Here is a 25161-nt window from a genome sequence, read left to right as displayed (position 1 = left end):
AATTGTTTATTAGATTTTTTTTAAAAATGGTTTGTAGTTTGATGATCCAAACATGGTTTCTGATATCCGATCAGCTTGATTTTTTACAGGTATGATATATTCAACAAATCTTAAAATGTGAACGGTTCGAATTATCGAAATTGAATGTAAAAGTAGGGCCAATAACCTAGCAAGGAGGGAATTAAGGAGAGATATGAAGTCGAGGGTCTTGATTCATGTTTTGGTAACCCCCATAATTTTGTGAAATAATAAAAAGAAAGTCAATAATGATAATAATAATAACTAATATTAAGAACTTATATGATCATAAGATTGATTGCTATGTAAAGCACATTTTAAGGCGGATGGCCTTGGCCGATCAAGAATATAAACTCAATTAGCTTCTTCTTTTTTTTTCTTTTTTTTTTTGTGATTTCAATTAGCTTGTTTGATTTTGATTTTCAGAAAACACTTTTCAAATTTTTTTTTTTTTATATTTTTCATACATTTTTATTTTCAATGATTTTTTTTAATATTTGAAATAATTTTTATTTTTTTATTTTTAAGACACATCTAACATAAATACACCTAAAAAATATAATATTTGTGAATTTTTTTTAAAAAAAATCACTAAATATAAAAAATATCAAAAATATATATACAAATTCAGTATATTTTTCATATTTTTTTGTATTTATTAATTTTAAAAAATAAATATTTTACTATTTTGATACATCTAAATAAAGTGTCTAAAAAAGCAAAAAACAAATATATATATATATATATATTAAAAATAGAATAAAAAAACACGAAAAACAAAAACTCAATTTTCAGAAAACTGAATTCAAAAATTAAAACCAAACACGTTGAATATTTTATTTTTTATTTTTTTGATTGATGTATGATAGTTTCAAAAAGTCCAATGAATTTAAACTTAATAAAAATTAAATATAATTTATAATTAATCAGGTAAAATTTCACACAATCTCATAAATAAATATTAAAAAAAAAAACATATATATATGGATTATTTTAGAGTACATAACCCTCAAAAGGATGTATACCATAGGCACTTGACATAATTAAATCTTTTTTAGTATAACAAAAAATAATTTCATTCATAATCAAAATAATAGTCATGACTAACAACATAATAGATCATTATCAAATATTATAAATATCATAACTGAAGTATATAATATACCTAAAAAATGGAACGTACACAAAAATTCCTAGTGTTCCTTATGGATGTTAGCACATAATTCTGAGAGAAAATTTGTGGGATTTAAAACCCAACAATTATTTTGAGAACCTCAAGAAATATTTTATTGATCTTGACAAAAGGACTTGATTGCAATATTATTATTATTATTATTATGTGGCATGGAAAAATAAAAATAAATTGGGCAATTAAAGATGAAGGTATAGAGGAGAAGAGACACTGCGCCCTATGAAGACTTGTTGCTATCCAAGAGTTTCAATCACACAAATTGACAGGCCCCAATCAGTGTAATGGCGGGTATACTTAACACAATCCAACCACTCTTTCCAAAATGAGTTAATTTAGGAATTCTAAATAATCTATCAAATTTTTTACTAAATCTGTTAGACCTATACACATGTAAATTTGTGTAAATCTCGCACCCATGTGAGAAATTTGATAAAAAAAAAAATAATAAATTATTTAAAATTTATAGCATTTTCCTTCCAAAATTAGATAGACAAGCCTGCAACAACAATCCATTAATCCAATGGACCTAATTCAATAGAGCAAAATGTTTGATTCCCAAATAAATGAATGATTGATGAAGTTCTTTTTGCCAAATAAATAAATAAATCGAATTGTCTGAAAAGTGTGCACAAAATTACATTAATGGACTACATTAATTTTCAATTCGACTCACGTCACACTAACTTTAATCTACACCATACACTTCATTTTCAAGATAATTTTCGGAATTCAGAAAATGATTTGTTAGCTTGATGGAATTGTTTATCCAAATAGGTTGAAGCAAAGAAGGCCTCCATATCCAAAGTGTCCTACCATCGCTGAATTTGCAGCTCAATTTCCTTTTAGTTGTATTTAGATCACGAATTTGGAAAGAAAAAGAGAGAATATAGGTGAATTATTGAGATATATAATTCACATTTCATCCATATTTTCCCTTTCCCTGCCTAAATCCATGATCGGAACATAACCTATGAATGAGCTCACTCTAGATCAAAATCAGTTAGAAGGCAGAAAAGACATCCCAGTCCAGTGGTAACACTTTCTATTCTCATATATATTCTCTTACCAATTGTTCACTAAACTAAAAGAAAATGGGCAAATTAAAACATCTATCAAAGCTGGCTTCAACAAGCACCAGACAAAAAAAGAAACCAAAACCAGCTCAAAACTTCTATAAACCTCAAAACCTCTATACCAGCTCAAAACTGATATCACTTCTTGCAGCAATATAATTATACAAGCATATGTGAACTAAGACCATTTACCCAAAAACAGAAACACAGAAGTTACTAACAAGACTGGCACTGGCTCAAACAACTAATGTTTTGAAAAGTAATACAGGATATCTTTACGTGGGCTCAGGAATTATATAAACATCCTTATCTGACTGCACATAAGAATTCTGACTGATTTCTTCATAATATGGATGATGATAAATATCAAGTGTTTGTTTTGGCTAAAAAAAGCGTTTCAGACTGCAACCCGTTTGATGATCTGCACGATTGGCAGCCTGTCACCTAAGCACTCAGCATCACAACCATGGAAATTATTTCATTGCAGCGCCCAGAGCAGAGTCCAAATTCAGAGGACTGCACTGCACTAGCTTCTGAACTAACAAGAATTCCCTAAATGGAGAAGAGACAAATTTTGAAAGCTGATTGGGAAATAAAATAATATATATAATTCTCAAGTTAAAGATGTCTTAAAACATGTAAGCTTCTAGAGGTTTAAAATCCAGATTCGCAGTTTTGACAAACAGACAATTTAACATCTGTAGATGGTAAACTATTGTGCTTTTGATGACGTGCACACTGGTCTTAACTCAAAACCTTAAATATAAGATGGCGCGAGTGAGAAATTTTTAGAAGGCTGATTACAAGCATTAGTGTGTTTACTATTTACTATGAGCAGTTGCAAATTACATCATCTTGCTTTCTGAACCAAAACTATGAGATGCATGCTACAAGAGAACACTGACATAGGCAGTTTATCAGTTACCTATACAAACACTCATGGTTTTGACTCAAGAAAAGGCCCATTATCTACTCTTAACCTAGGACCCACAAACTGAAGGCAAGGCCAATGACAGTTATCCCAAGCCAAATACTTCCCTAGCACCTAACAGGCTAACACAAGAACATCAACAAGTGTGTGCCTATGCACCCATATAAAAATAAAATGATAAGAGAAATCCCCTTCCAAAGAAAATTGAAGAAAAGCAAAAAAGATGGCACCTAGCATCATGAACTATACAAATATAAAAAACATATACAGAATGAAATGGAAAGCAATGAAAATGTTCTGGAACTAAGTCATGATGTGGTGAAAAGGTAATTGCATGATGAAATGTCACCTTACAAAATAAAATGCATAATGAAGTTTGTCCTTGTTGCAGTTAGGTAACCCCCTAGCTGCTTACAACTCTAAGGGGTTTAGCACCTTAAGTCAACATTTAACCTTTGAATTAGTGATCTCTTTTAAATGGAGATACTCTTAAAGTATATAATGACACTATAGAAAGTGCATTTCATGAACCAATTGACAGCAGAAAAGCTAATCTAGAAAGCATTGCAAAAATGGGGAAATGTTAAACAAAAGCATGCTTGCACACAACAACAATGATCCAAATAAAAGACAAATGATAAAGCTAAAGTTTACTCACATCCAATATTCTCTATGGAGGAAACTACAGCTCGCTATAGTTGCGCCAAACTGCACGGAATTCTTCACAGAATGTGTTCAAACGTGCTTTCAAGTTAGGTGTTCTAAAGCTTGCAGGGAGAAGGGCAGCTGAGAGAGAGAGAGAGAGAGAACAAATTAGCTAGAAAATATGCAAAATGTCAATGAAACAAGCTTGACAATAGTACCAAATAAGAAGTAATGTACCAAGAAGGCCAATTGCAAATGCCCATAGGACAGTTAAGAGGCCACACGAAACAAACCCAAGGATGAAACTCGCTACAGAAAAAAGAAATACAAGAGAATCAGTCGATATTTTTTGATGAACAAAATTACTGCAATACAGTTGTACTCAGTGAAAATTTGAAACGAAATTGGTCAAGAAATTTTCCTTACCAGAAGAGAATATCAAGACAAACACCCAACGAGGCTGTCCACTTATATAAATGGCTCTTTTAGCTGATGGACGCCCACGAATAACAGGTCTGAAATTTTTTAGACTTTTAGGCATGCAGCAGTACTAAATGTTGCACTAACAACAAGAGCAACACACTTACATAAGAGGAGGCCTCATCCTTGCTGCTATATGTGGAGAGAACTTCCTCACAGTTCTTGTTACCTTCTCGTTAAAAGTACCTGCAAAGCTGTAGCATCAATTGTTAGCAACAATGTCGAAAAACAGGAAGGAAATTACTAATGAGAAAATGAAGCATCATACACCTAGACTATTGCATAAAATATTTCCTTTTTACACATCCAACAATACAAAGAAAGAGCATAAAGAGACTTAATCGCTGATTTCAGAAAGCGAGACACTACTACAAATAAATGCATAAATTATTATTGCAAATTCAAGGAAAACTTAACGCAAACCAATACAAATTCTGATCATCCACAGCATCACTAGGCAAAATAAACAGAATGGCACAACATAATTTAAGCATACCTGTCATTTAGCAAAGCAACGCTAAGCGCTGTAAATGCAGCAGCAATAATAGTAAGTGGCCTCCTCAGGAATCCTAATCCTGCAGATGAAAAATTCACACAGATATAAATACAAAAACATAAGCAAATAGCATAAACAAGGACTAAAACTCAAAATTAATCGGGTTTTTTTCTACAAAATTAATTGGTTCACTTACCAAGAATGAATACAATCATGATGAAATAATTTGTCCGATAGCTGCAAAAAACAATCACAACATAAAATTTAAAGAATGCAAATACAGTCACTAATTAAATTATAGGAAAAATTACAAATCAGTGATAACTTCACAAAATATTTACAATTCATGGAAAAGTTTATAACTTTGATTATTAAAGCTTATAAAATTTAACACTGATTTGAATTTGAATTTGAATTTGAATTTATTTTTTATTTTTATAAAACATCCACTGAATTGCAATTTTCCCATTATTATAAAATCCCATCACACCAAGGTTCTGAAAAGCGGTTGCGGTCGCCGTAACGGTGGCGGTGGCGCGGTTGCGGTTGTAGTTGCGGGGTGTAAAGGCCATAGCGTAACGGTTGCGGAAACCGAAACCGTGAATTTTTTTATTTTTCGCACAATTTGAAAAAAACTTACCGATACGCATATTTTTTTTCCATGGTCATATTTTTATTGGGTTTAAAATAAATATTGATCAATTTTTATAAATTTTTAAGTATGATCTAATATATTTCATATTTTTAAATCATTATAAACTGAGTTTTTTTATATTTTATTTTAATAATTAATGACTTTACATTATACAAAAAAATCAATCACTAACTATTATATATAAAATAAACAATGACAAAAGTAAGAGAATAAATAAGAGCCTAAATTTATATATATACATATTTTAACCAAGACAAATAGATAATTATCACACTTATTATTATTATTATTATTATTATTATTACTATTATTTTCAAACAATATATAGATAAACGCACACAAACAAAATGATTAAGGGATAGCAGCTGAATAGAATAGCATAAGTCTTACAACTTCAACAAATCAATAATATATTCTTCATCTTCCCTCTTCTCTCTATCCCTCTTCCCTCCATTTTTAACTTTTTTTTTTGTGTGTTTTTTCAAAAGAAACAATTCGGAGCCGTTATGTAACCGTGCATAACAGGCCATTACGACTGGTACGGCACCGTTACGGCCGCTACGGCCGACACACCTGTGAATCTCAATCACACTACAAAAGCTGCCGTAACGAATGGCGGTAACCACCAAAACCGTTACGTAATGGTTGCGACCGCTTTTCAAAACCTTGCATCACACTGTTTGGTTGCTGAGAAACCCAAAGAAATTGAAGGAACAAATATTTCAAAGCGTTACCTCTCCTGTTGTCAAAAAAAAAAAAAAAAAAACACAACACTATTGACCTCCATACTACACGGAAGACATTGAGCGAGTTAATTTTGTTTCTGGAGACTGGAACAAAAACAATTGCAGACCAAAGTTTCGAATTTTCTCGGCAACCAAGCAGAATCATAGTCGAACCCACGATTGAACAAAAAGAAAACTTCATAAAGTGATAGGAGTATATTGTACGAGGATCTTACTAGTAGAGATTGCACTTGAGGCGACTGTTCCATTTGGAGGAAGATTGAGGGAAAGCGAACCTGGAGAAGAACTCGGAGAGAGGGCGAGGAGGGGACGACTAGTCCACTTCGCGGAGAGCTTCGATCAGATCTTCTGCGGTCTCGTTGCTCCAATCCATTTTCGATCCAACCCAACTAAACAAAATCCAAGAAAATGAAAGAGAACGAGAACAAGAGAGATATTTGTAATATTGGTTTGGGGATTCTTGAGAAAACGGGGAGAGAGAGAGACACACACAGGGCGCCGCGAAAGCTACGTACGGAGGCAACGCGGAGGCGGAAATATCTGAACCGCCGCTTTTGCGGTGAAAAAAAATGTAGGATGTGTCTGAGCCCGGGTTCGAACCGGGGACCTCTAGCGTGTGGAACTAGCGTGATAACCGACTACACCACCCAGACATTTTTGCCGACAATGAGAAAATTTAAAATTTATTTGGTTACTATCTTAGAACAACAACTCAAAACCAACTTCAATTAAAAAAAAAATATTTACACTCACCTCTAAGATTTGGAGAAAATTCAGCAGATTTATAATTTTTACATAATTATGTTCAACTCTTTTTTATGTTTTAATTTATATAACACTTTTGTGTAGGGAGGAAATATTCGTCGCTCTCCATACCCTTTGTGTCCAGGCTTCAAGTAGCGTCGCTTAATTTGAGAACAAAAAGAGGGTGAGCTTCTCAACAGTGTGCTGCCAGAAAAACCCTTCGACGACCAAGTTAGCACACTTAGAGAAGAAGAGAGAAGGTTAAGCACTGTAGAGAGAGAGAGAGACTCTGTAATCAAAATTTATTATCCCCAACGTTTGCATACTCCTGCTTTTCAATGTTGGCCATGTAGCCTCAGAGATTGTGGGTGCACTACATTTGTTGTCCTTCTCTGGACAGGCGGTTGTGCTCCCCTCTACATTTCTTACACGTGCAGAGATCGAAACCTCTAAACAGTGTTTGTCGCACCACCAAACGGTATTGATGCATACCAGGAGTGGATTTCTCTCTTCCCTTTATTGGTCCACGTGGAATGCTCAACCGGGCTATTATTGGCGAACCACTAACACCAAGATGGTTGCTTCGTGTCGAGCTAGATCTGAACCGGTCTATAACAACCGACTGGAGGTGGTCATACCGTTCGACACCTCGACTATTGACCGCGATCTCACGGACCGCCCGCTTCGGTGATAGTAGCGCAAACAGTCTGCAGCTTGGTCATCATGCGATTCCACTACCTTGGACCCTAATGTTTTGCCCGCCAGTTCGGTCGGGTTTGACCAACACAGTATTCCGCAAGTGTTGAGTTAGGCCCGGCACCACATTCCGTGTGGGACTAGCTTGGCCAGACGCATCTCGGATAACCTTAGTCTGACCCAATGACGCGTCCCAGGCTCTCCTCACCTGGCCCAACACCAAATTCCATGTTGGTGCAGCTCGGCCCATTATTCGGCACAAATCTCTCTATCAATTGCCCCTTAACCCCATCTGAGCTAAGCGCGATTGAGATTACCATTTTTGACTTAGCTATCCATTTTGGTCGGTCATTGAGACTTGTGCCGGGTGTCTTGTCATCAATCAATCAACTGCATTAACATCTCATCGGTAGTACTGACAGCCTGTTGTCTCCAAGCCACGTGGCACTTTCCCAGAGGCTCCGTGCTGTCCTCGCAGTTGTCTTCATTATGCCCAAAATTTGAAAAGTTACCGCCTTTTGGGTTTCTTCCCATATATACACGTGAGGGGCCAAACGCCCTATCGCTATTCATCTTCTCTTTGCACTAAACCCTAGTTTCCTCAGAGCTCACGTCGTTACCCTTGCTGTCGTCGCTTTAGCTCGTGCCATCTTTAGTGTTCTTCATCGTCTAGGGTATCATAACAGAGGCTAAAGTTGATTGAACCTAAATTCGTCTCCCGAATCAGTGAGTTTCCCTCGCCTCTCTTTCATTTCCATTAATGTTCTTCGTGTTCTTTATTTTTCTTTGTTTGAGACTGTTGGAATACTGTCGATGCTCCACTCATGGGATAAAACTGATAAACACCTGTAGAGATTAAGCAAAATCAAAACCCTGAGTACAAACAGGGCTTCCTTGCCCCTCATTTCCCTTGCTTTCCGTATATAGCCTTGAGTTTTTGGTAGATAGCATAAATTCTAGGCAAAACCGAGCTAAATCCTAATTTTAGATCTAAAAATATGATTAAGCTGGGCTGAAACTGGTTTGTGGTCCTTCCAAGTGACTATGGCCGCACTGGAAGTCTATAAGAACATTTAGCCGAGATAAGCGTCTAGAGATTAGGATGAAGGCCCAATACTGGCCTAACATCTTAAGCTCCACTACCGAGCAAAAACGCAAACCGAGTTAAGACTAGAGAGTAGCAGAACTTTTTATAGCTGAGCTAGGCGTATTTTGATAGTTGCGCACTTGATGTCGTACTAACACACTTACTTTTAATAATGTAAAACGAACTAGGACCGAACAGGCACATTTAACATCACAGTTGATGAGGCTCAATGACCGAGCAAACAATCACCAGGGCCACCCATTTTTGATCGAGCTATTTATCATACACACTACAAAATAAAAACAGGGATAAATGAGGAAGTACCAATTTGTGGTTAGTTCACCAGGTGCCATGGCCGAGTTCCGTAAGGAATTCAACATTCCAGACGACGTCCACTTAGAGCTAGCCAAAAAAGGGGACACTCACTGGGACAAATTGCACGCCTGCCCCTTCACCATAATGTCCATAGTCGAAGGTAGCCTTCGCTTTCCGATTCAGCCCTCAGTCTGCAAGTTTTTGAGGCAGACTAGGTTGTGTCCAACCCGGATTTCCAATAACACATACAAGATAATAAACGGCATGGCCACGCTGAACCAGATCCTTGGTTTGAACCTCGGTCTTGCCGAGATATTCCACCAATATATACTTAGTAAAAATAATAGAGGCTTCTGTTGGTACTTGAAGGTTAGGAAGGGCCGAGCAAAACTTATAGAGGGTAACCTGGACAGAGAGATGAATGATAATGATTTCCTGTGGGTGTCTAGTAATTATGAGGATACTGAGACGCCCATGCCGGGCTGGTACATACGCAAAAATTCGGGAGCACTGGTGAGCATCTTAGCGCGGTTTACATTTTTGAATTTGAACCGTTTTGCCGATCCAACACTTGAATTTTTATGCAAATTATATGATCATGGCAGAGGATTATTCCCGAGCCAAACGACACCCAGCAGAAGAACAAGAGCCCTAAAAGCTACTTGGATATGAACCGAGCTATCGACATACTTCACCGTGTAAAAGTCCGATCACTAACTTTCATCGTACCCCCTCTCTAAAGCCGGATCCAACACTTCTGCCGATCAAACTTGTCCCCTTAATAGCTGAGCAAGAGATGGAAAAAATTCGCACCATCAAATCGATGATTACTGGCGAGCCGAGTGATTCTCAGCTGGCAGAAATGACACACGGCCAGTCTTTCCAGCAAGCCACACAAGAATCTAGCCCGGTGCTGGCTCTGGCCAGCGAACAAAGCGTTGGCCGGTTGAAGAAAAGGCAGAGGTGGGCTTCAACCGAGCAGAGGTTGGTCGACGAGGATTCTACTGAGCTTCCTTCGGCCAACCAAGGGGAACAGACTGAACAATCTTTGGGAGAGTTATCTACCCGCTTCACATCCTCCCCAGTCTAGTCATCCGTGCTGAAGTATAAGGGCTGAGCCGTGACAACCGCTGACTCAGTTTATGCTGACAAGGATTATTTTCTTGGCTTCAACATGGCCAAGGGTCTGTTTTTGCCAGCAGATATGAAAAAACATGAAAAGCTTTCTGACTTGAAGGTTCTTAGGTCGGCTGCAAAGTCCATCATGCTTGTAAGCAATCGAGTCGCTTTATTTCAAGTTATTGATTGGCTTCCGCTTCTAACTTCTTCTATTTTTTAGGCCGCGTAAAAAACTATCTCACACACGAACGCATGGTCTTCATGCGGCAGAGTCTGCGGGAGGCCATTGTTGATAATAAGGCCAAAATGGCTGAGCCAGAGAAGTTGAAGGCCGCTCATGAGTCGGTGCTAGCCGAGCGTAAGCAGCTAGCCGAGAAACTGGGTAGAACCGAGAAATTGGGCAAAGTCGAGAAGGACAAGCAAAAGTCAATCCAGGCGAACAAGGTGAGGTACATTGCCAAGCGACGCAAGCTCCGTGACACCCATAAAGCCAAGCTAGAGAAGCAGATTGACGATGCTGAAAACCAAGGTTATGCGAAGGGGGAGAAAACTTACGAGACGCAGGTTGAAGCGACGAAAGACGTATTTTTCCAGTGTGGCCGGAAGGTTGCCGTGGAAAAACTTGGCCATGCTCAAGTGTTCAAGAACCCGCCAGCTACATTAATTCTTACTCACATGTAGTTGTACACCAGCGCCGTGTAACAAAAGCTCATTGAGGCAATGAAACTGGCAGCTGCAGCCGAAACATCTGCCGCACAGCTTGTCGGCCAGAGTTCGACTCCTGCAGGATCCGAGGAGAAGGCTTCTCGAGTCAAGAATGAGCCCGACCTGGAACCTAACCCGGTGCGCGGATCGGAGGAGGAAGCCGAGAAGGAACTGGCCGAGCAGGCGAAACTGTGAATGTGAATTAAGCTTTTCTTTATTTTTTGTTTTGTTTTTGTTTTTTGTAACCGGGCTATAAAACTCACTGTTGTAACCAGACTTAATGATGAATAAAAATCGCTTTTGAAAATCACAATCTTGTGCATATGTCTTCAATTTGTCTGCTTTGTCTGAATGATTATGACTATAGCTTTCATTTTTGCCGAGATAATCTTTTGGAATACCTTTTATCGCGGCGAGCTAATTTCAGCTCAGAAAAGATAGCATAAATGCAGAATACTTTTTCAAATGTCGGTAGCACTACGTCTCTCAAACACAAATCAGCTCGGTCAAAGAAGCCAAAGGCCAACTTTTAAATTGCATCAGTTTGTGCCACTGCGAGCAAAATCAGCTCGGGGTAGCGAGCAAAGTCAGCTCGGTTTAGTGAGCGAAACAACAAACTTTTCCCTGGCAAGCGAAACCAGCTCAGTAAAAGCGAGTCGAACCAGCTCGGATTGCATTGTCAAAATTAAGGATAACACCAATTGTTAGCATGGCGGGCAAGGTCAGCCCCGGGTTAAGCAAAAGTAGCTCAGTCTTATGCTCCAACCTGGACATAACACTAACTGGTAGCACGGCTGGCAAAGTTAACCCGGGGTTGAGCAAAAGCCGCTTAGTTTTATGCCCCAAGCTGGACATAACACCAACTGGTAGCACGGCGGGCAAAGTCAGCCCGGAGTTAAGTAAAAGCCACCCAGTCTTATGTCCTAAGCTGGACATAACACCAACTGGTAGCACGGCGGGCAAAATCAGCCCGGAGTTAAGTAAAAGCCGCCCAGTCTTATGTCCTAAGCTGGACATAACACCAACTGGTAGCACGGCGGGCAAAGTCAGCCCAGGGTTGACCAAAAGTTGCTCAGTCTTATGCTCCAAGCTAACCATAACACCAACTTTTTGGACGGCAAGATACATTAGACTAGGCTTTAATAGAAAAGGTTACATAAAATGCTAAAATACAAAGAGGAATAAAACACTTCTTTTCATTACTCATTAAACATTACATGCGACAACAAAAGGCAAAGTGTAAATAAGAAAAAAGGATTACATTTCAAAAGTAAAATAGCTTGAGGTTAGCCGCGTTCTAGGGTCTTGGGATAGCTTTGCCATCCAAGTCCTCCAAATAGTATGCCCCTTTGCCAGCCAGGCCAATTATCTTGTATGACCCTTTCCAATTTACACCCAATTTACCCTCCCCCGGGATCAGTGTGTTGTCCATCACCTTCCTCAAGACCCAGTCCCCAATTTTGAACAGATGTAGATGCACGATTTTATTGTATTTCTTGAATATCTCTTGCTGATAGGTCGCAATTTGAACTAGTGCCCTTTTCCTTCTTTCCTCAGCTAGGTCTAACTCTAGGGTGATAACTTCATTGTTCAAGTCGGGCTTGAAGTTTTCAGATCGGATGGTTGGTATGCCGATCTCCAAGGGTATGACAGCCTCCACGTCGTAAGCCAAGGCGAATGGTGTTTCCCCGGTCGAACGTCTGGGGGTAGTTCGATATGCCCAGAGCACGTTGTGGAGTTTCTCAGCCCATCTCCCTTTTGTTTTCTCCTGCTGTTTCTTTAGCCCGTCTAAGATAGCCTTGTTTAAAGTTTCAGCTTAACCATTTGATTGACAGTAGGCCGGTGTAGAGTTGTAAAACTCAATCTTCAACACTTCGCAAAATCCGCGGAAGAGTTTTCTATCGAATTGCGTGCCGTTATCCAAGATTAGGGCCTTTGGGATGCTAAACCGAGTAATGACATTCTGCCAAACGAAACAAACTTTTTTACATTTTTTTCCTTGATGGTAGCCAACGGCTCGGCTTTCACCTATTTGGTGAAGTAATCGGTAGTGGTGTAACATGCCCGGGAGGTACCCGCGCGCGTTAAACAGTTTAGACCCTTAATCTCTTTGATCTAGTCTCACGAGTGCAATGTGAAACGTAGATGAGAGTCCAGCTTTGACAACTTTACAAAAAAATCCATTTTATTGCAAAAACCTTTCGTCAGAAATGGACTACATCATCAGATCTTAGAGTCGCCACCTAATATTTATTTTGGAAAAATTAGGAAACTCATGACTCGTGCCAAGGCTACTGTTCGTCGTAACCAAAGATGCTTGGCTCGGAACCTTAGGTATGAGAGGGGAAGGTCAATAATGAGCACCCCCGCTCACCCGATCAAAAGATCGGCCTCTACTAAACCATGATATAAATTTTATTTTCTTTATATACAAGTGGGGAATATTCCGCTTGCAATTGTCAGTGGGAAGATGCCGTTACTGAGAAGTCATATTCCGTTTGCTGACATCAGCACACGTACTCAAAACACGCAAAAAGAAAGAAAAAAACACAAAATGCATAGACATGAGGTTTCAACCCTCTGATCTCAAACTTGGCCTCCGGGTCCTCAACCACTGAGCCACGCCACTCTTGTGACAAAATATACAAACAACTATATATATACTTATACATGACAGATATACACAAAACCAAGATGTAGGGTTTGAACCCCTAACCTCGAGCTCAGCCTTTCAGCCTTCAACCATTGAGTCAAACCACTGAACCCAAGCCACTCTTGTGACCAAATGTTCAAACAAATATATATAATACATAGATATACAATATATATACATTCATGCATACACAACTCTCCCGCGTCTCTCTCTTTTTTGATAACCGCGTCTAACGCACGGCCTGCTTTTGCATCTAACACGTGGCCTTCTTTTGCGTCACTGGCCAACAAAAGTAGGCCTCGAATGACGCTCGCCTCGGCTCTCTCCCTTTTTGTGTTCTTCTCTTCAGCCTCTTCTCTTCAGTCTTCTTCTTAATCAGTCTTCTCCGTCTTCTTCATCACTCACTACTCTCCTTCTTCATCACGCACCTCTGTTTCTTCTTCCTCTCCTCGAGAGACAAAAAAAGAGACTGAACGAAGGAGGCTCTGCTATTTCTCTGCAACTCAGTTCTTTTACACCTATCACCTCTAATCCATGGCCTCCCCATCCCGTCCCCTTACTCTGTTTCCAGATTTGAATGATCCCATAAACTCTTCTGATTCGGGGCCAAGTGCCCCTACTGCTTCTCTTCCTAACCTTCCTGTGTTGTCGATTGAGCAAATAATGGCCTTTCAATCCAACATAGAAACCAACCACTTTACATTGAGGTCCTGTATGGAGACAATGGCGGCGGTCACTAACTTGTCTCACCGACTGTAGACCAGGACGAGTGAAGTACACCACGTCAACGCCCAACTCTCCTTGCTCCAGCACATATACAAAGATGCACGAGCAAAGATTTGTGCACTGAAGGCTGAGAACAAGGAGCTGAAATGGTAGGCCACCTCCATGGCCCGATTTGGAGCGCCTTCTTACTTCGCCTTTGACAGTCGACGAGGAGTCGACTCTCTCGGCGAAAGCGCGAGGGCAGGGCCTTCGAGGGTCACCCAAGATGACAAAAAGAGGAAGAGCTCTGCGGAAGAGCCAAGTGAAGTCGGTGTGTGTCCGTCACTGGAAACAAAACAAGAGATCTATTTCCTCTTTTTTTTTCTCTTTTTCTTTTGTTTTTCTGGGCTTGTTTTTTTTTTCCTTTTTTTTTTTGTATTTCTGGGTTTGTTTTTTTTTCTTTTTTTTGTATATATGCTGGGGTTTTTTTTTTTTTTTTTGGAGTCTTTGGAATCGGGGATGTCCTTCCCTGACTTCAATAAAATCAGTTTCTTTTTTTTCTCATCAATGGCGTGACTGGCATATCACTTTGAGTTTGAAAACAATTTTGTTTGATTGAATTGGAGAATGATTGAATTTTGAATCCTGAATTGGACATTGATTCCATATTGACCTGACTCAAAGAATAACTTAACGAAAGAAAAACGAAGCAAAACAATCCAAACACACTTATATACACTGACTGGTATGAAATGAATACACTTATTTATACTGATTGGTATGAATACCTTGACTGGTATGAATACACTAAATTGTTGACTTGACCGGTGGAGAAGACAGAATCTCTTACTCGACTATGCCCTAATTCTTTGCCTTAACCTTTTTTTTTTTTTTGATTTTTTTGAAAAAATGTTTTGATCAACATGAGAGTTAGATTAGCATACTTATTCCACTTTCTGTTTTGAAATCATGTAAGTTAAGCTGTGAGCCTTGAAAATTTTCCCTTTTTAAAATCCAAAGAATGGTCTGGTTTTGAAAAAATGGAATATTTTCGAGAAAATAAGCCAACTTCATTCAAAATAATCAAAACCTATTTTTGCAAATAACCACTAGCCAAACAACATGGAATCAACCATTGAGATGCATAGCTCCGAACCAAATAATCAATGGTGATAACTGAACCAAGCCGATCCGAACCGAATGAAGCCGAGTGGAACTGGACCAAACCGAACCGCCAAACCGAACCGAATTGAACCAAGTTGAATCGAACCAACTGAACTGAGCAGAACGAAGATACACCAATCAAACACGGATATGACAACCAAGTCGACTAAAGATACACCAATCAAACATGGACGAAATGAATGAGTTGAAAAATTTAAGGGGGCTGAACTTCAAGATGAAACTACCTACGTATCCCAAAGATAAGAATCAGGCCATCGTAGTTCCGGTTAAGGTTCACTTGGGTATTGACACTCTCCTTTTATGCTCTAGCTTTTGCCAAAGTCGCCATTTCGGGTTTTCAACCTTGCGAGCTTTTCATTTTTTTCATTTTTCTATTTTTTTCATTTTTTTCATCATTTTTTATATTTTCTATTTTTTTGTTGTTTTTTTTTCTTTTTCTGCTCTAACTTTTGCCTGGTCGCCATTCCGGGTTTCCAACCTAGCGAGCCTCTCAAGGGTAATACTTTCATTTTAGCTTGTCCATGTTGATTAGGTGTGAGATCTCTAGGCCATCTATAAGAATGACTGCTGGACTTGACCAGTAGATATGATGATCTAGGGATTAGGCTAATTGGACCTGAATTTACCCCTAGTGTAGTGGATAGGAACTCAATTGTCCTCTTTCTCTCAAATTCTGGGTTTTGACTTTTCTGGGCAGTCTTCATTGGAAAACAGTCCAGTTTTAATTCTTTGATCACATCCAACCTTATTGCCCCTAGTTCAAGGGATGTTTCCATTTCGGCTATGCCCCTAGTTCAAGGGCTGTTTCAAATTTGAATCATATCATTGCCTCTAGTTCAAGAGGGGCTGATTCCAATCTAACTCATATTCAACCTTATTGCCCCTAGTTGAAGGGCTTCCTCTATTTGAATCACATCATTGCCCCCTAGTTCAACGGTTGATTTACATCCGACCTTCTTGCCCCTAATTCAAGGGCTGTTTCCAATCTGAATCACAGGCCCTATGTAGTTCTAGCTAACGTTCGCTCGGGTATTGACACTCTCCTTTTATGCTCTAACTTTTTGTCAAAGTCGCCTTTTCGGGTTTTCAACCTTGCGAGCTTTTCATTTTTTTTTTTTGTGCTTTAACTTTTGCTTGGGTCGCCTTTCCGGGTTTTCAGCCTAGTGAGCCTCTTAAGGGTGGTACCTTATTACCCCTGGTTTAAGGGCTGCCTCTATTTGAATTGCATCATTGCCCCTAGTTCAAGGGCTGTTTCCATTTCAGCTATGTAAGCTTCACACTTTTGGTTGATTACTGAACACTAATCACGGTTTGAAAGCTAAGGAGCTAAAGAGGTCGGACCTTAAGTCAAGAAGGATCCTATGCTGCATAATCAATTCCAGGCATGTCTTCGTAGGACCATGCAAAAAACAGTTTTTGAAATCTCTTCACAAAGTGACTAATCACTCGTATCTTACGAAGACAAGATAAGACCAATTTTGACCAAGCCAGGATCCTTCTTAGTACCCACATTAACAGAAATGATTTTATTCATCAAAGGCTTAGCACATCTCTCTTCTTCTCAGTTGATCAAACTTTACAAATCCTGAGGAAATTCTTTCTCTTTGCTTTTATCAGAGTTTTAGAAAAAGTTTTGAAAAACTTTGGTCAATGCTATGATTTAAAGACACAGAGAAGCAGGCAGACTCTATGACATATATATATATTTTTTGTTTATTGAAAAGAGACTATGACTCAGCAATGACAACAGACTCAAAAGAAAATGACAAAGAAGACCTAGACAGGACAGAAATGTCTAGGTTAGCACTATCAAAATCAACAGACTCTGACTCATTAGAATGACTCGAGTCTGATGCCAACTCTACAAACTTGGTGGAATCAAACTTAGACTCAATACTCAATTCAGAACTTAGAATAAAACCATTCTCAAATTACCAGTCAAAGTGTGGGCCATCCACAATATTCAAAATAAAGCTCGTGCAATCAGCAGATGATCATAGAAATAAAACGGAACTTCCAATTATGCCTTCACTAAAAACACACTGAACCCCACAAACTGAAATGCATGAACCACTTATTCGAATTTGAGAACCCCTGTATAGATCCAATACATTGCACATAACACATAGCAGGAAAGAGAACAAACACCCCTATGGAGGGTAGGGTTATCCTGTCCTAGCTTTTGAAATGATCTAGGGTTCACTATTCAAACAAGCGGTAGCATACATTCTAGACTTGGGAGAGCATTCTGTCTTAATTGTGAAAAGTACTATAGCTCACTATATGTACAAGGTTGGCTTTACTTTAGGGGTTAAAGTCAATGTGACATTACCAAAGAGTCCTACTGGCCATAACCAATGAAGATCTTTAGGAAATCAGAAAAGTCAACATAGTCTCTCTTCAAAGTCTGAGAACCTTCAGATCTCAAAAGGTTATAACACAAGGTTTCCAAAGTAACGTAGAAAAGTGTCACAAAAAGTGTGCCTGTCTCCCACCAGTATCTGGGCAACACAGGGACTTTAAGTACACCAATACATGCAATGCAATAAACATATAATTGAAAATAAAAGTCATATCATGGAGTTCGAGTCAAGGTTTCATAAAGTCCCCAGCAGAGTTGCCAGAAACTGTAACATGCCCGGGGGATACCCGCGCGCGTTAAACAGTTCAAACCCTCGATCTCTTTGATCTAGTCTCACGAGTGCAATGTGAAACGCAGATGAGAGTCCAGATTTGGCAACTTTACAGAAAATCTATTTTATTGCAAAAACCTTTTGTCATAAATGGATTGCGTCATCAGATCTCAGAGTCGCCACCTAATATTTATTTTGGAAAAATTAGGAAACCCATGACTCGTGCCAAGGCCACTGTTCATCGTAACCAAAGATGCTTGGCTCAGAACCTCAGGTATGAGAGGGGAAGGTCAATAATGAGCACTCCCGCTCACCCGATCAAAAGATCGGCCTCTACTAAACCATGATATGAATTTTATTTTCTTTATATGTTCATGTTCTGATTAGTTAGTAAATCCTAAAATTTACTATGTGAAGCATACAAGTATAGACTAATTTTCTCAAAGTGGAACAATTTAATTTCATGCTTGTTTTGCTAAGGGCTTGAATTTGCCACCTCAAGTGGGCTTAAAGTTTGTGAATTTGCCACTATAAAGTGGGCTTAAAACGTACATTCGTTGAATCATTCCAATTCAAGCAACAAGCCTTCATCCACAGGCATTCAAGCAATTATATCAAGTAAGCAAATAACCACATGGTAGGGTGCTAACACATAGTAAGAAAATTATGTACAAGCGGGATGCTAAAGCATAAAAACTCACATATTTATCGACGTCCCGCAACGAGCTACAAAACAAAGTTAGAAAAATATGCATGATCTTATATACAAAATCCTAATACAATTCACTATTGAGATGCAGCTAAAGATTCGGCTTCTAAGATATAACATGTGAAATACTGCAAAACAGACGATAGTGCACAAAATCATGTGATAATCAATTAAAGCACAAAGTTGCACATATAGCCGAATCTTAATGCATGAAACATGGATGCAAAGCATGGATATGCATGGTATGTCAGATATATACATATGTACAGTTAGGGAAAGAGATTAAAGAATGGGACAGAAAGAAGCGGGGTGGGAATTATTATAACATTTTACATATTACAAATCCGAGAGAGATGAATAAAATAAAATCATCACAAACACTCAAAATGAAAAATAAAAGTTTTAAACCCCCGGCCATTCATCAACTAGCAAAGATCCATGTGTCTTCAATCCAGTAGCCCATGTAAACTCATCTTCAATGAAGGCTCCACCTCAACATGTTCAATGCCATCTGGTCCGTTGTCGTATAATTAGAGAAGAAGTTCCCGCAGCTCCAAGCACCTCCTTAGTCATACAATCATTAGCACTAGATGATCTTGCACAACCTAACTTCAACACCACACTCCATGAGAGAACACAACCCATTGTATGATTTCACAGCACTTGACCATCTATTCTTGGCTAAAAACCCAGTTCGGCAAATACGGTGCATCTTTGAAAACAGTATCAGAGATTAAAACAAAATTCAAAATGACTAAGCTAACTAACTCTATGCTTTTGGTGAAGAGTATTTTTGAGAAACCTAGTTGGTAAGATAACAAGAAAATTCACAACCCAGTTATTATTTGCACTGAAAAACCAAACCCATAATTCCAAATGTAAAGAAGAGACAGAGAGAGAGAGAGATAATGAAGATGTTGCTGCTAGTGTTGAAGGTGGTTCTGCTGGTGTTGAAAGTGGTTCTTCCATCGTTGAAGTCGTGCTCTCCTTTTCTTGTCATTCCTTAGCACACACAGAGAGAGAGAGAGAGATCTATTGTCCCTCACCCCCCTCTTTTCTCTATCATTCTATCTCTCTTTTGCTTTTAACAAAAACTCTCATCTGTCAGCCTCCGCACAACCAACACACACACACCCACCACATTTTCTCTCTCTTCTTTGTGTTTTTTACCCCCCACTCTGAACAACACCCCCAGCACGTATGTGTGTTGATTATTTTTGTATATCCATCTTTGCAGATCACTACTTACAGCACAGAGAGAGAGAAACCCATTTGCATGTGCGTATACCTATGTGTTTTCTGAGAGGAAAGATGAGAGAGCATATGCATATGTAACCTAGGTGTGTATGTATGTGTGTCTGTGTGTGTAGCTAAGAGAGTTCAAAAAAATTAAGAGAGAGAGATGTCCCTCTCTTGTGTGTATCTAATGCTGTGTACTGTGTGCTATGTGCTGTGTGAATGGTGTGTTGTGCACTGGGTATGTCATGCATGTCTGGTCCGTGTGTGGATCGTGTGGTGTGTGTGTATAGGTTGTGTGTGTCCATATGTGTGGATGTTGTCTCTTGTTTTGCTCAGATCAAAGACTCTTCCCTCTCTCTTTCTCCTTTTCTACGTAGCTCCTCAGTAGAGATGGCAATTTAAACCCGGCTCGACGGGGACCCGATCCCCCGACCCCGAATTGAGTGGTTTTTCCTCGAAAAATACTCCCGATGGGCCGGGGATGGTGATCAAAAATAAATCTCCGATGCTATTCGGGCCGGGGACGGTGATACATTTTCTAGCCCCGGCCCGTCCCCGTCCCCGTCCCTGTTTAGGCCCCGATCTATCTATATATATATACTGTGTGTGTTTAGTGTTTAGTCCCAAATTTATATAATATATATATATATATATGTTTACGTTTGTTGACCATCGGTCAAACACTCCAATTTATGTATAATATATATATGTTTAGGTTTGGTGGTGACCATCTGTCAAGCACCCAATTTATATATAATATATATATGTTTAGGTTTGGTGGTGACCATAAGTCAAACGCAAATAGAGTTTCATCTCTCTCTATCGCCTCTATCTCTATCGCTCCTCTCTGTCTCTCTAACAGTGATTCACCTCCCTCTCTCTATTTTCTCTCTCTATCGCCTCCCCCTCTCTCTCTCTCTCTCACACACACGACCGCCGCTCCTCTCTCATTGACGTCGGCTTCTCACGTGTTTAGAGTTTGTTCTTCAGATCTGAAAATGCTGAAGATAAAGATGTTCTTGATGAAGATGATGATGTGGATGTTGTTGTTGTTGAAGGTTTTTTCGTTTTGTGCTTGATGATGTTGTTGTTGATGATGATGTTGATATTGCTGATGAATGGTTGTATTTTCTGCAGATTTATTTATTTTATTTTTTTTTGTAGTCGGGGAATGTTCGGGGTCGAGGAAACCCGATCCCCGTTAGGGGACGGGGATGGGGGCGGTGATAGGTTCCCCGTCGGGGATCGGGGCCGAGGACGGGGGAAATCTAACCATCGGGGACGGGAAGTGTGATCCCCGGCCCCGCCCCGCCCCGTTGCCATTCCTACTCCTCAGGAAGTTTGCTGGTATGTAATTATGAATGGACTTTAGAGAGAGAGAGAGAGAGTCCATGAATGTATGTATGTGTATGATATCTTCATCTCCGAACCAGCTCATGCGAGAGAGAGAGAGAGGCCAGGTGCAAAGAGAGAGGCCACAAATTGATGCCATGGAAGAGAAAGAGTCGTAGTTGCATGTGTCTTTTTTGTTTTTTCACTCTACACGCTGCCGAGAGAGAGATGATCCCCTCAAATCTTCGGCTGGGATTTCGTGCAAACTCAGGAACTTCAGAGTCATTAGCTACTTCATATAGATGTTCATGGGCTTGAGCAACACAACTCCGCAGATGTTTCCTTTGCCATGCACACCCAGAGAGAGAGAGAGAGACTGTCTTTTTTTCATGGGTGGTGGTGGTGGTGGTGGTGGTGTGGTGGTGATGGGTGGCGGATGAGAAAATGAAGCACCTGATGTGAGTAAAGAGGAGGAAGAGGGAGATGAAGTTGGTGTTCTGTCTCTTCTGTCGCTTCCCCCCAGGCCCTTGATATGGTTGTGGTGTGGTGGTGATGGGTGGCGGATGAGAAGATGAAGCACCTGATGTGAGTAAGGAGGAGGAAGAGGGAGATGAAGTTGGTGTTCTGTCTCTTCTGTCGCTTCCCCCCTTCCCCCCAGGCCCTTGATATGGTTGTTCCTTTTTTTTTTCTTCACAATGTTCATGCATACCTTTCCCACGAAAATGGTACATTGAGAGAGTGTCAATCTGTAATGAGAGAGAGAGAGAGAGAGTAGATGTATTTTTTTTATTATTTCTTTCCCTTGGGTTCACATGGCTTTTTGCTGAATCTGGAACAACATGGGGCTTGTACTCCATCCATTTCTCTTTCTTTTTATTTCTAAACCATATTCCTCTTTCCATCGAAAACAAAACATAATCATCTTGGCCATACAGCATGTTCACCATTACCTTTATTTTTTTTAAAAACAAATGTAGCCAGCCTCTCCTATTTCTTTTCTTTTTCTAAAATATAATATTCTCCACCCACTCATAAAATATAATCATCCAACCCAAAAACAAGATATTCTCCTGACCATACTATTTTTTTTTTGTTTTTCTTCATTTTTTTTTAATTTTTTGTTTTTTGGTTTTGATAAAAACACCTAAAATCATGTACACACACATAAAATTATAAAATATTATAAAATACTACAAATTACAATTTTGGCTAAAATGGGTGAGGTTTGGGATTAAAGCTTCAATTTGAATTTTTTTGCTGAGAAATTCATAAAATGGCATATTTCGATTTTCATCATGGGGTGTTCAAAAGAAAGTGCCCAAGTCTTAGGGCCAATCAAAATGGGGTGTCTACAAGCGGTAATAAAAAACATGCGGTTATCTGGAGCAGTTGGAAGCGATCCTACAATATCCAGCCCCCAAAATGTAAACTCGTCAAGGGGAGTAAATCCCTGGCCGGCTGGTGGATCTGGTGAGCAAATTTTTGTCACTTCTCACATTTGTAGACATATTTCTGAGCGTCAGCTTGCATGCACGGCCACCAATGGCCTTGAAAAATTGCTCGATATGCCAGGGATTTACCCCCAATATGGCTACCACACATGCCTTCATGAATCTCAAAGAGGAAAGTTTCAACCTTGCTAAGATGAACGCATTTCAAGTACGGCCCAGTAAAAGATTTTTTGTACAAGGCGCCGGATGAAGAGAGCCAAAACCGCTCTTACTTAGACATGATCTTGTTGGCTTCCTTTTTCTTGGTGGACAAGATTCGATCTTTGAGGAAGGTGATGATTGGATCCATCTAGGATAGTTCTAAGTTGGTGCAGAGTACCTTGGGCGCCTCTGGCTCCTTGATGCTAGGTCGGGGCAGGAACTCAATCATCAAAGGGTTGAGGAAGGCGTTTTGTATGGATGCCAAGCGGGGTAGTTCATCTGCTTTACTATTTTCTTTGCGGCCAATTTGTTTTATTCTTATTTGCGGCAAACTTTTTGATTTCGGCGCGTACCAGCGCTTGATACTTGGCCATCCTCTCATCCTTAGCCTCATATTCACCAGAGACTTGGCTAACGACGAGTTTGGAGTCACTGAACACCATAAACTTTGTGGCCTCCATTCGTAGAGCACTTTTCAGGCCAGCTAGAAGGGCTTCATACTCTGCCTCATTATTGGACATTGAGAATCCCAATGTGATGGCATGCTCAATGGTCAGTCAGTCCGTCTGGCGAGGTTAACATAACTCCTTGCCCGGCACCATGCCTATTTGAGGCCTCGTCAACAAAGGGTTTCCACAGCTCTAAGCTGAACAGCTTTCAGCAATCGAAGGGATTTTTAGATTTTTTCAAATCCAAGGCATTGGGCGGAATCATGCACAGCTTTCTTACATGCGCATTCGTCTCATCATTTAGTAAGTTGGCTGGCCTTTGTTCAGCTTGCTCGGGATCGTCCACCTCGTCTACTGTATGCACCTCATCTCCATGCGGTAGCACCGATACCATGGGCCGTGCCAAATCTACACTAGCCATTTCCTTTTGCTAGGTGTCGCGTGCTAAGTCTATTGGGTAGACGGGGTGGGTGCCTGGTGCAAATTTCGGACAAAATCAGCCAGGGTTATGCTTTGATGGCTGTTCACAGCTGAAACTTTATGTTGTATTGCCCTAGCTCTACCGTCCACTTCAAAATTCTGCCTGTAAAATCTGTTTTCTCAAAGAGCACCTTGAGTGGAAATTCAATCAGCACTACTATGGTGTAGGCGTTGAAATAGTGCGCCAACTTTCTGAAGGCCATTATGAGAGCTAAACATAAACTTTCAAGCGGTAGATATCTCGATTTGGCTAGGAGTAACGTCTTGCTGACATAGAAAATAGGAATGTACTGAATTCTCTTAGCTCGGACGAGTACTGCGCTCACGGCGTGTTGAGAAAAGACCAAGTATAAATAGAGCTCTTCGCCTTGTTGTGGAGTGACCAAGATTGGGGTAGAAGAGAGATATGCCTTCAGGTTTGTCAAAGCGCGGTTGCACTCTACATCTTAGAAAAACTTAGCTTTCAAAGTCTTGAAAAGGGGCTTACAACGATCTGATGACCAGTCGATGAATCTGTTAAGCACGGCTACCATTCTGCCAAGATGTTGCACGTCTTTTAAGGAGTTTGGTTGCTCTAGCTCTTGGATTGCTTTGATCTGTGAAGGGTCCGCTTCAATTCCTCGGTTGGTGACCAAAATACCCAGAAATTTTCCCGTTTTCACTCCAAAAGCACACTTGGATGCATTCAAACGCAATCTGTGTAGCTTGAGTATGGCAAACATCTCGGTAAGGTCGACGAGGTATTGGGACTGATCTTTACTCTTTACTACCATGTCGTCAATGTAGACCGCCATAGTGCGGCCAAGGAGAGAGGCGAACATTTTGGTCACCATCCTTTGAAAGGTTGCTCCGGCGTTTTTCAAGCTAAAGGGCATGACCTTGTAGTAGTACAAACCTCTCGGTGTGGTGAAGGATTTTATCTCTCTGTCCGGTTCATACATAGCTATCTGATGATAACCACAGTATGCATCAAGGAAGCTGAATCTTTGGTGACCTGCGGTAAGATCCACTAGTTGGTCAATCCTTGGGAGGGAAAAGCTATCCTTGGGGCAAGCACGGTTGACCGTCTTGTAGTCGACACATACTCAGCATTTTACATTTTTCTTTGGCACCACAACCGTGTTTGAGATCCATCTGGGGTAGTGCACCTCTTCAATCGTCCCAACTTCTAGCAAGTTTCTGACCTCTTCGGCTACTACTTCGGCATGGTGTAGAGCTAAGC

At 39.9% G+C, this 25161-nt stretch overlaps 2 protein-coding genes and 1 non-coding gene across 7 annotated transcripts; all 3 read right to left on the bottom strand.

Moving 5' to 3' along the window:
* Nucleotides 1-2235: 2235 nt before the first annotated feature.
* On the bottom strand, nt 2236-6889 carry LOC114273535 (PRA1 family protein A1-like). 5 transcript variants are annotated; one of them, XM_082919176.1, is made up of 8 exons: nt 6452-6889; nt 5032-5072; nt 4836-4914; nt 4447-4533; nt 4286-4374; nt 4097-4168; nt 3873-4000; nt 2236-2835 (listed from the first exon to the last, which is right to left on the bottom strand). In XM_082919176.1, the coding sequence occupies exons 2-7, from the start codon at nt 5048-5050 to the stop codon at nt 3897-3899; spliced, it is 450 nt and encodes a 149-aa protein (XP_082775302.1). In that variant the 5' UTR covers nt 5051-5072; nt 6452-6889; the 3' UTR covers nt 2236-2835; nt 3873-3896. The 5 variants fall into 5 exon arrangements, with proteins under 5 accessions (XP_082775302.1, XP_082775304.1, XP_082775306.1 ...); XM_082919178.1 differs by having other exon boundaries at nt 6512-6837; XM_082919180.1 differs by having other exon boundaries at nt 4836-4908; nt 6452-6826.
* TRNAV-CAC (transfer RNA valine (anticodon CAC)) lies at nt 6816-6889 on the bottom strand. The gene has a single exon. It is a non-coding gene; the product is annotated as a tRNA-Val (tRNA).
* Nucleotides 6890-12199: 5310 nt separating this feature from the next.
* Nucleotides 12200-23531, bottom strand: LOC145821351 (uncharacterized). The gene is made up of 2 exons (XM_082917856.1): nt 23364-23531; nt 12200-12700 (listed from the first exon to the last, which is right to left on the bottom strand). Exons 1-2 carry the CDS (start codon nt 23529-23531, stop codon nt 12200-12202), a joined length of 669 nt encoding a protein of 222 aa, XP_082773982.1.
* Between the last annotated feature and the right edge of the window lie 1630 nt (nt 23532-25161).

This window comes from Camellia sinensis, chromosome 3 (assembly GCF_055761805.1).
Source record: "Camellia sinensis isolate YWXY chromosome 3, ASM5576180v1, whole genome shotgun sequence".
NCBI lineage: Eukaryota > Viridiplantae > Streptophyta > Magnoliopsida > Ericales > Theaceae > Camellia > Camellia sinensis.
This window is presented reverse-complemented; position numbering and strand designations above follow the sequence as displayed.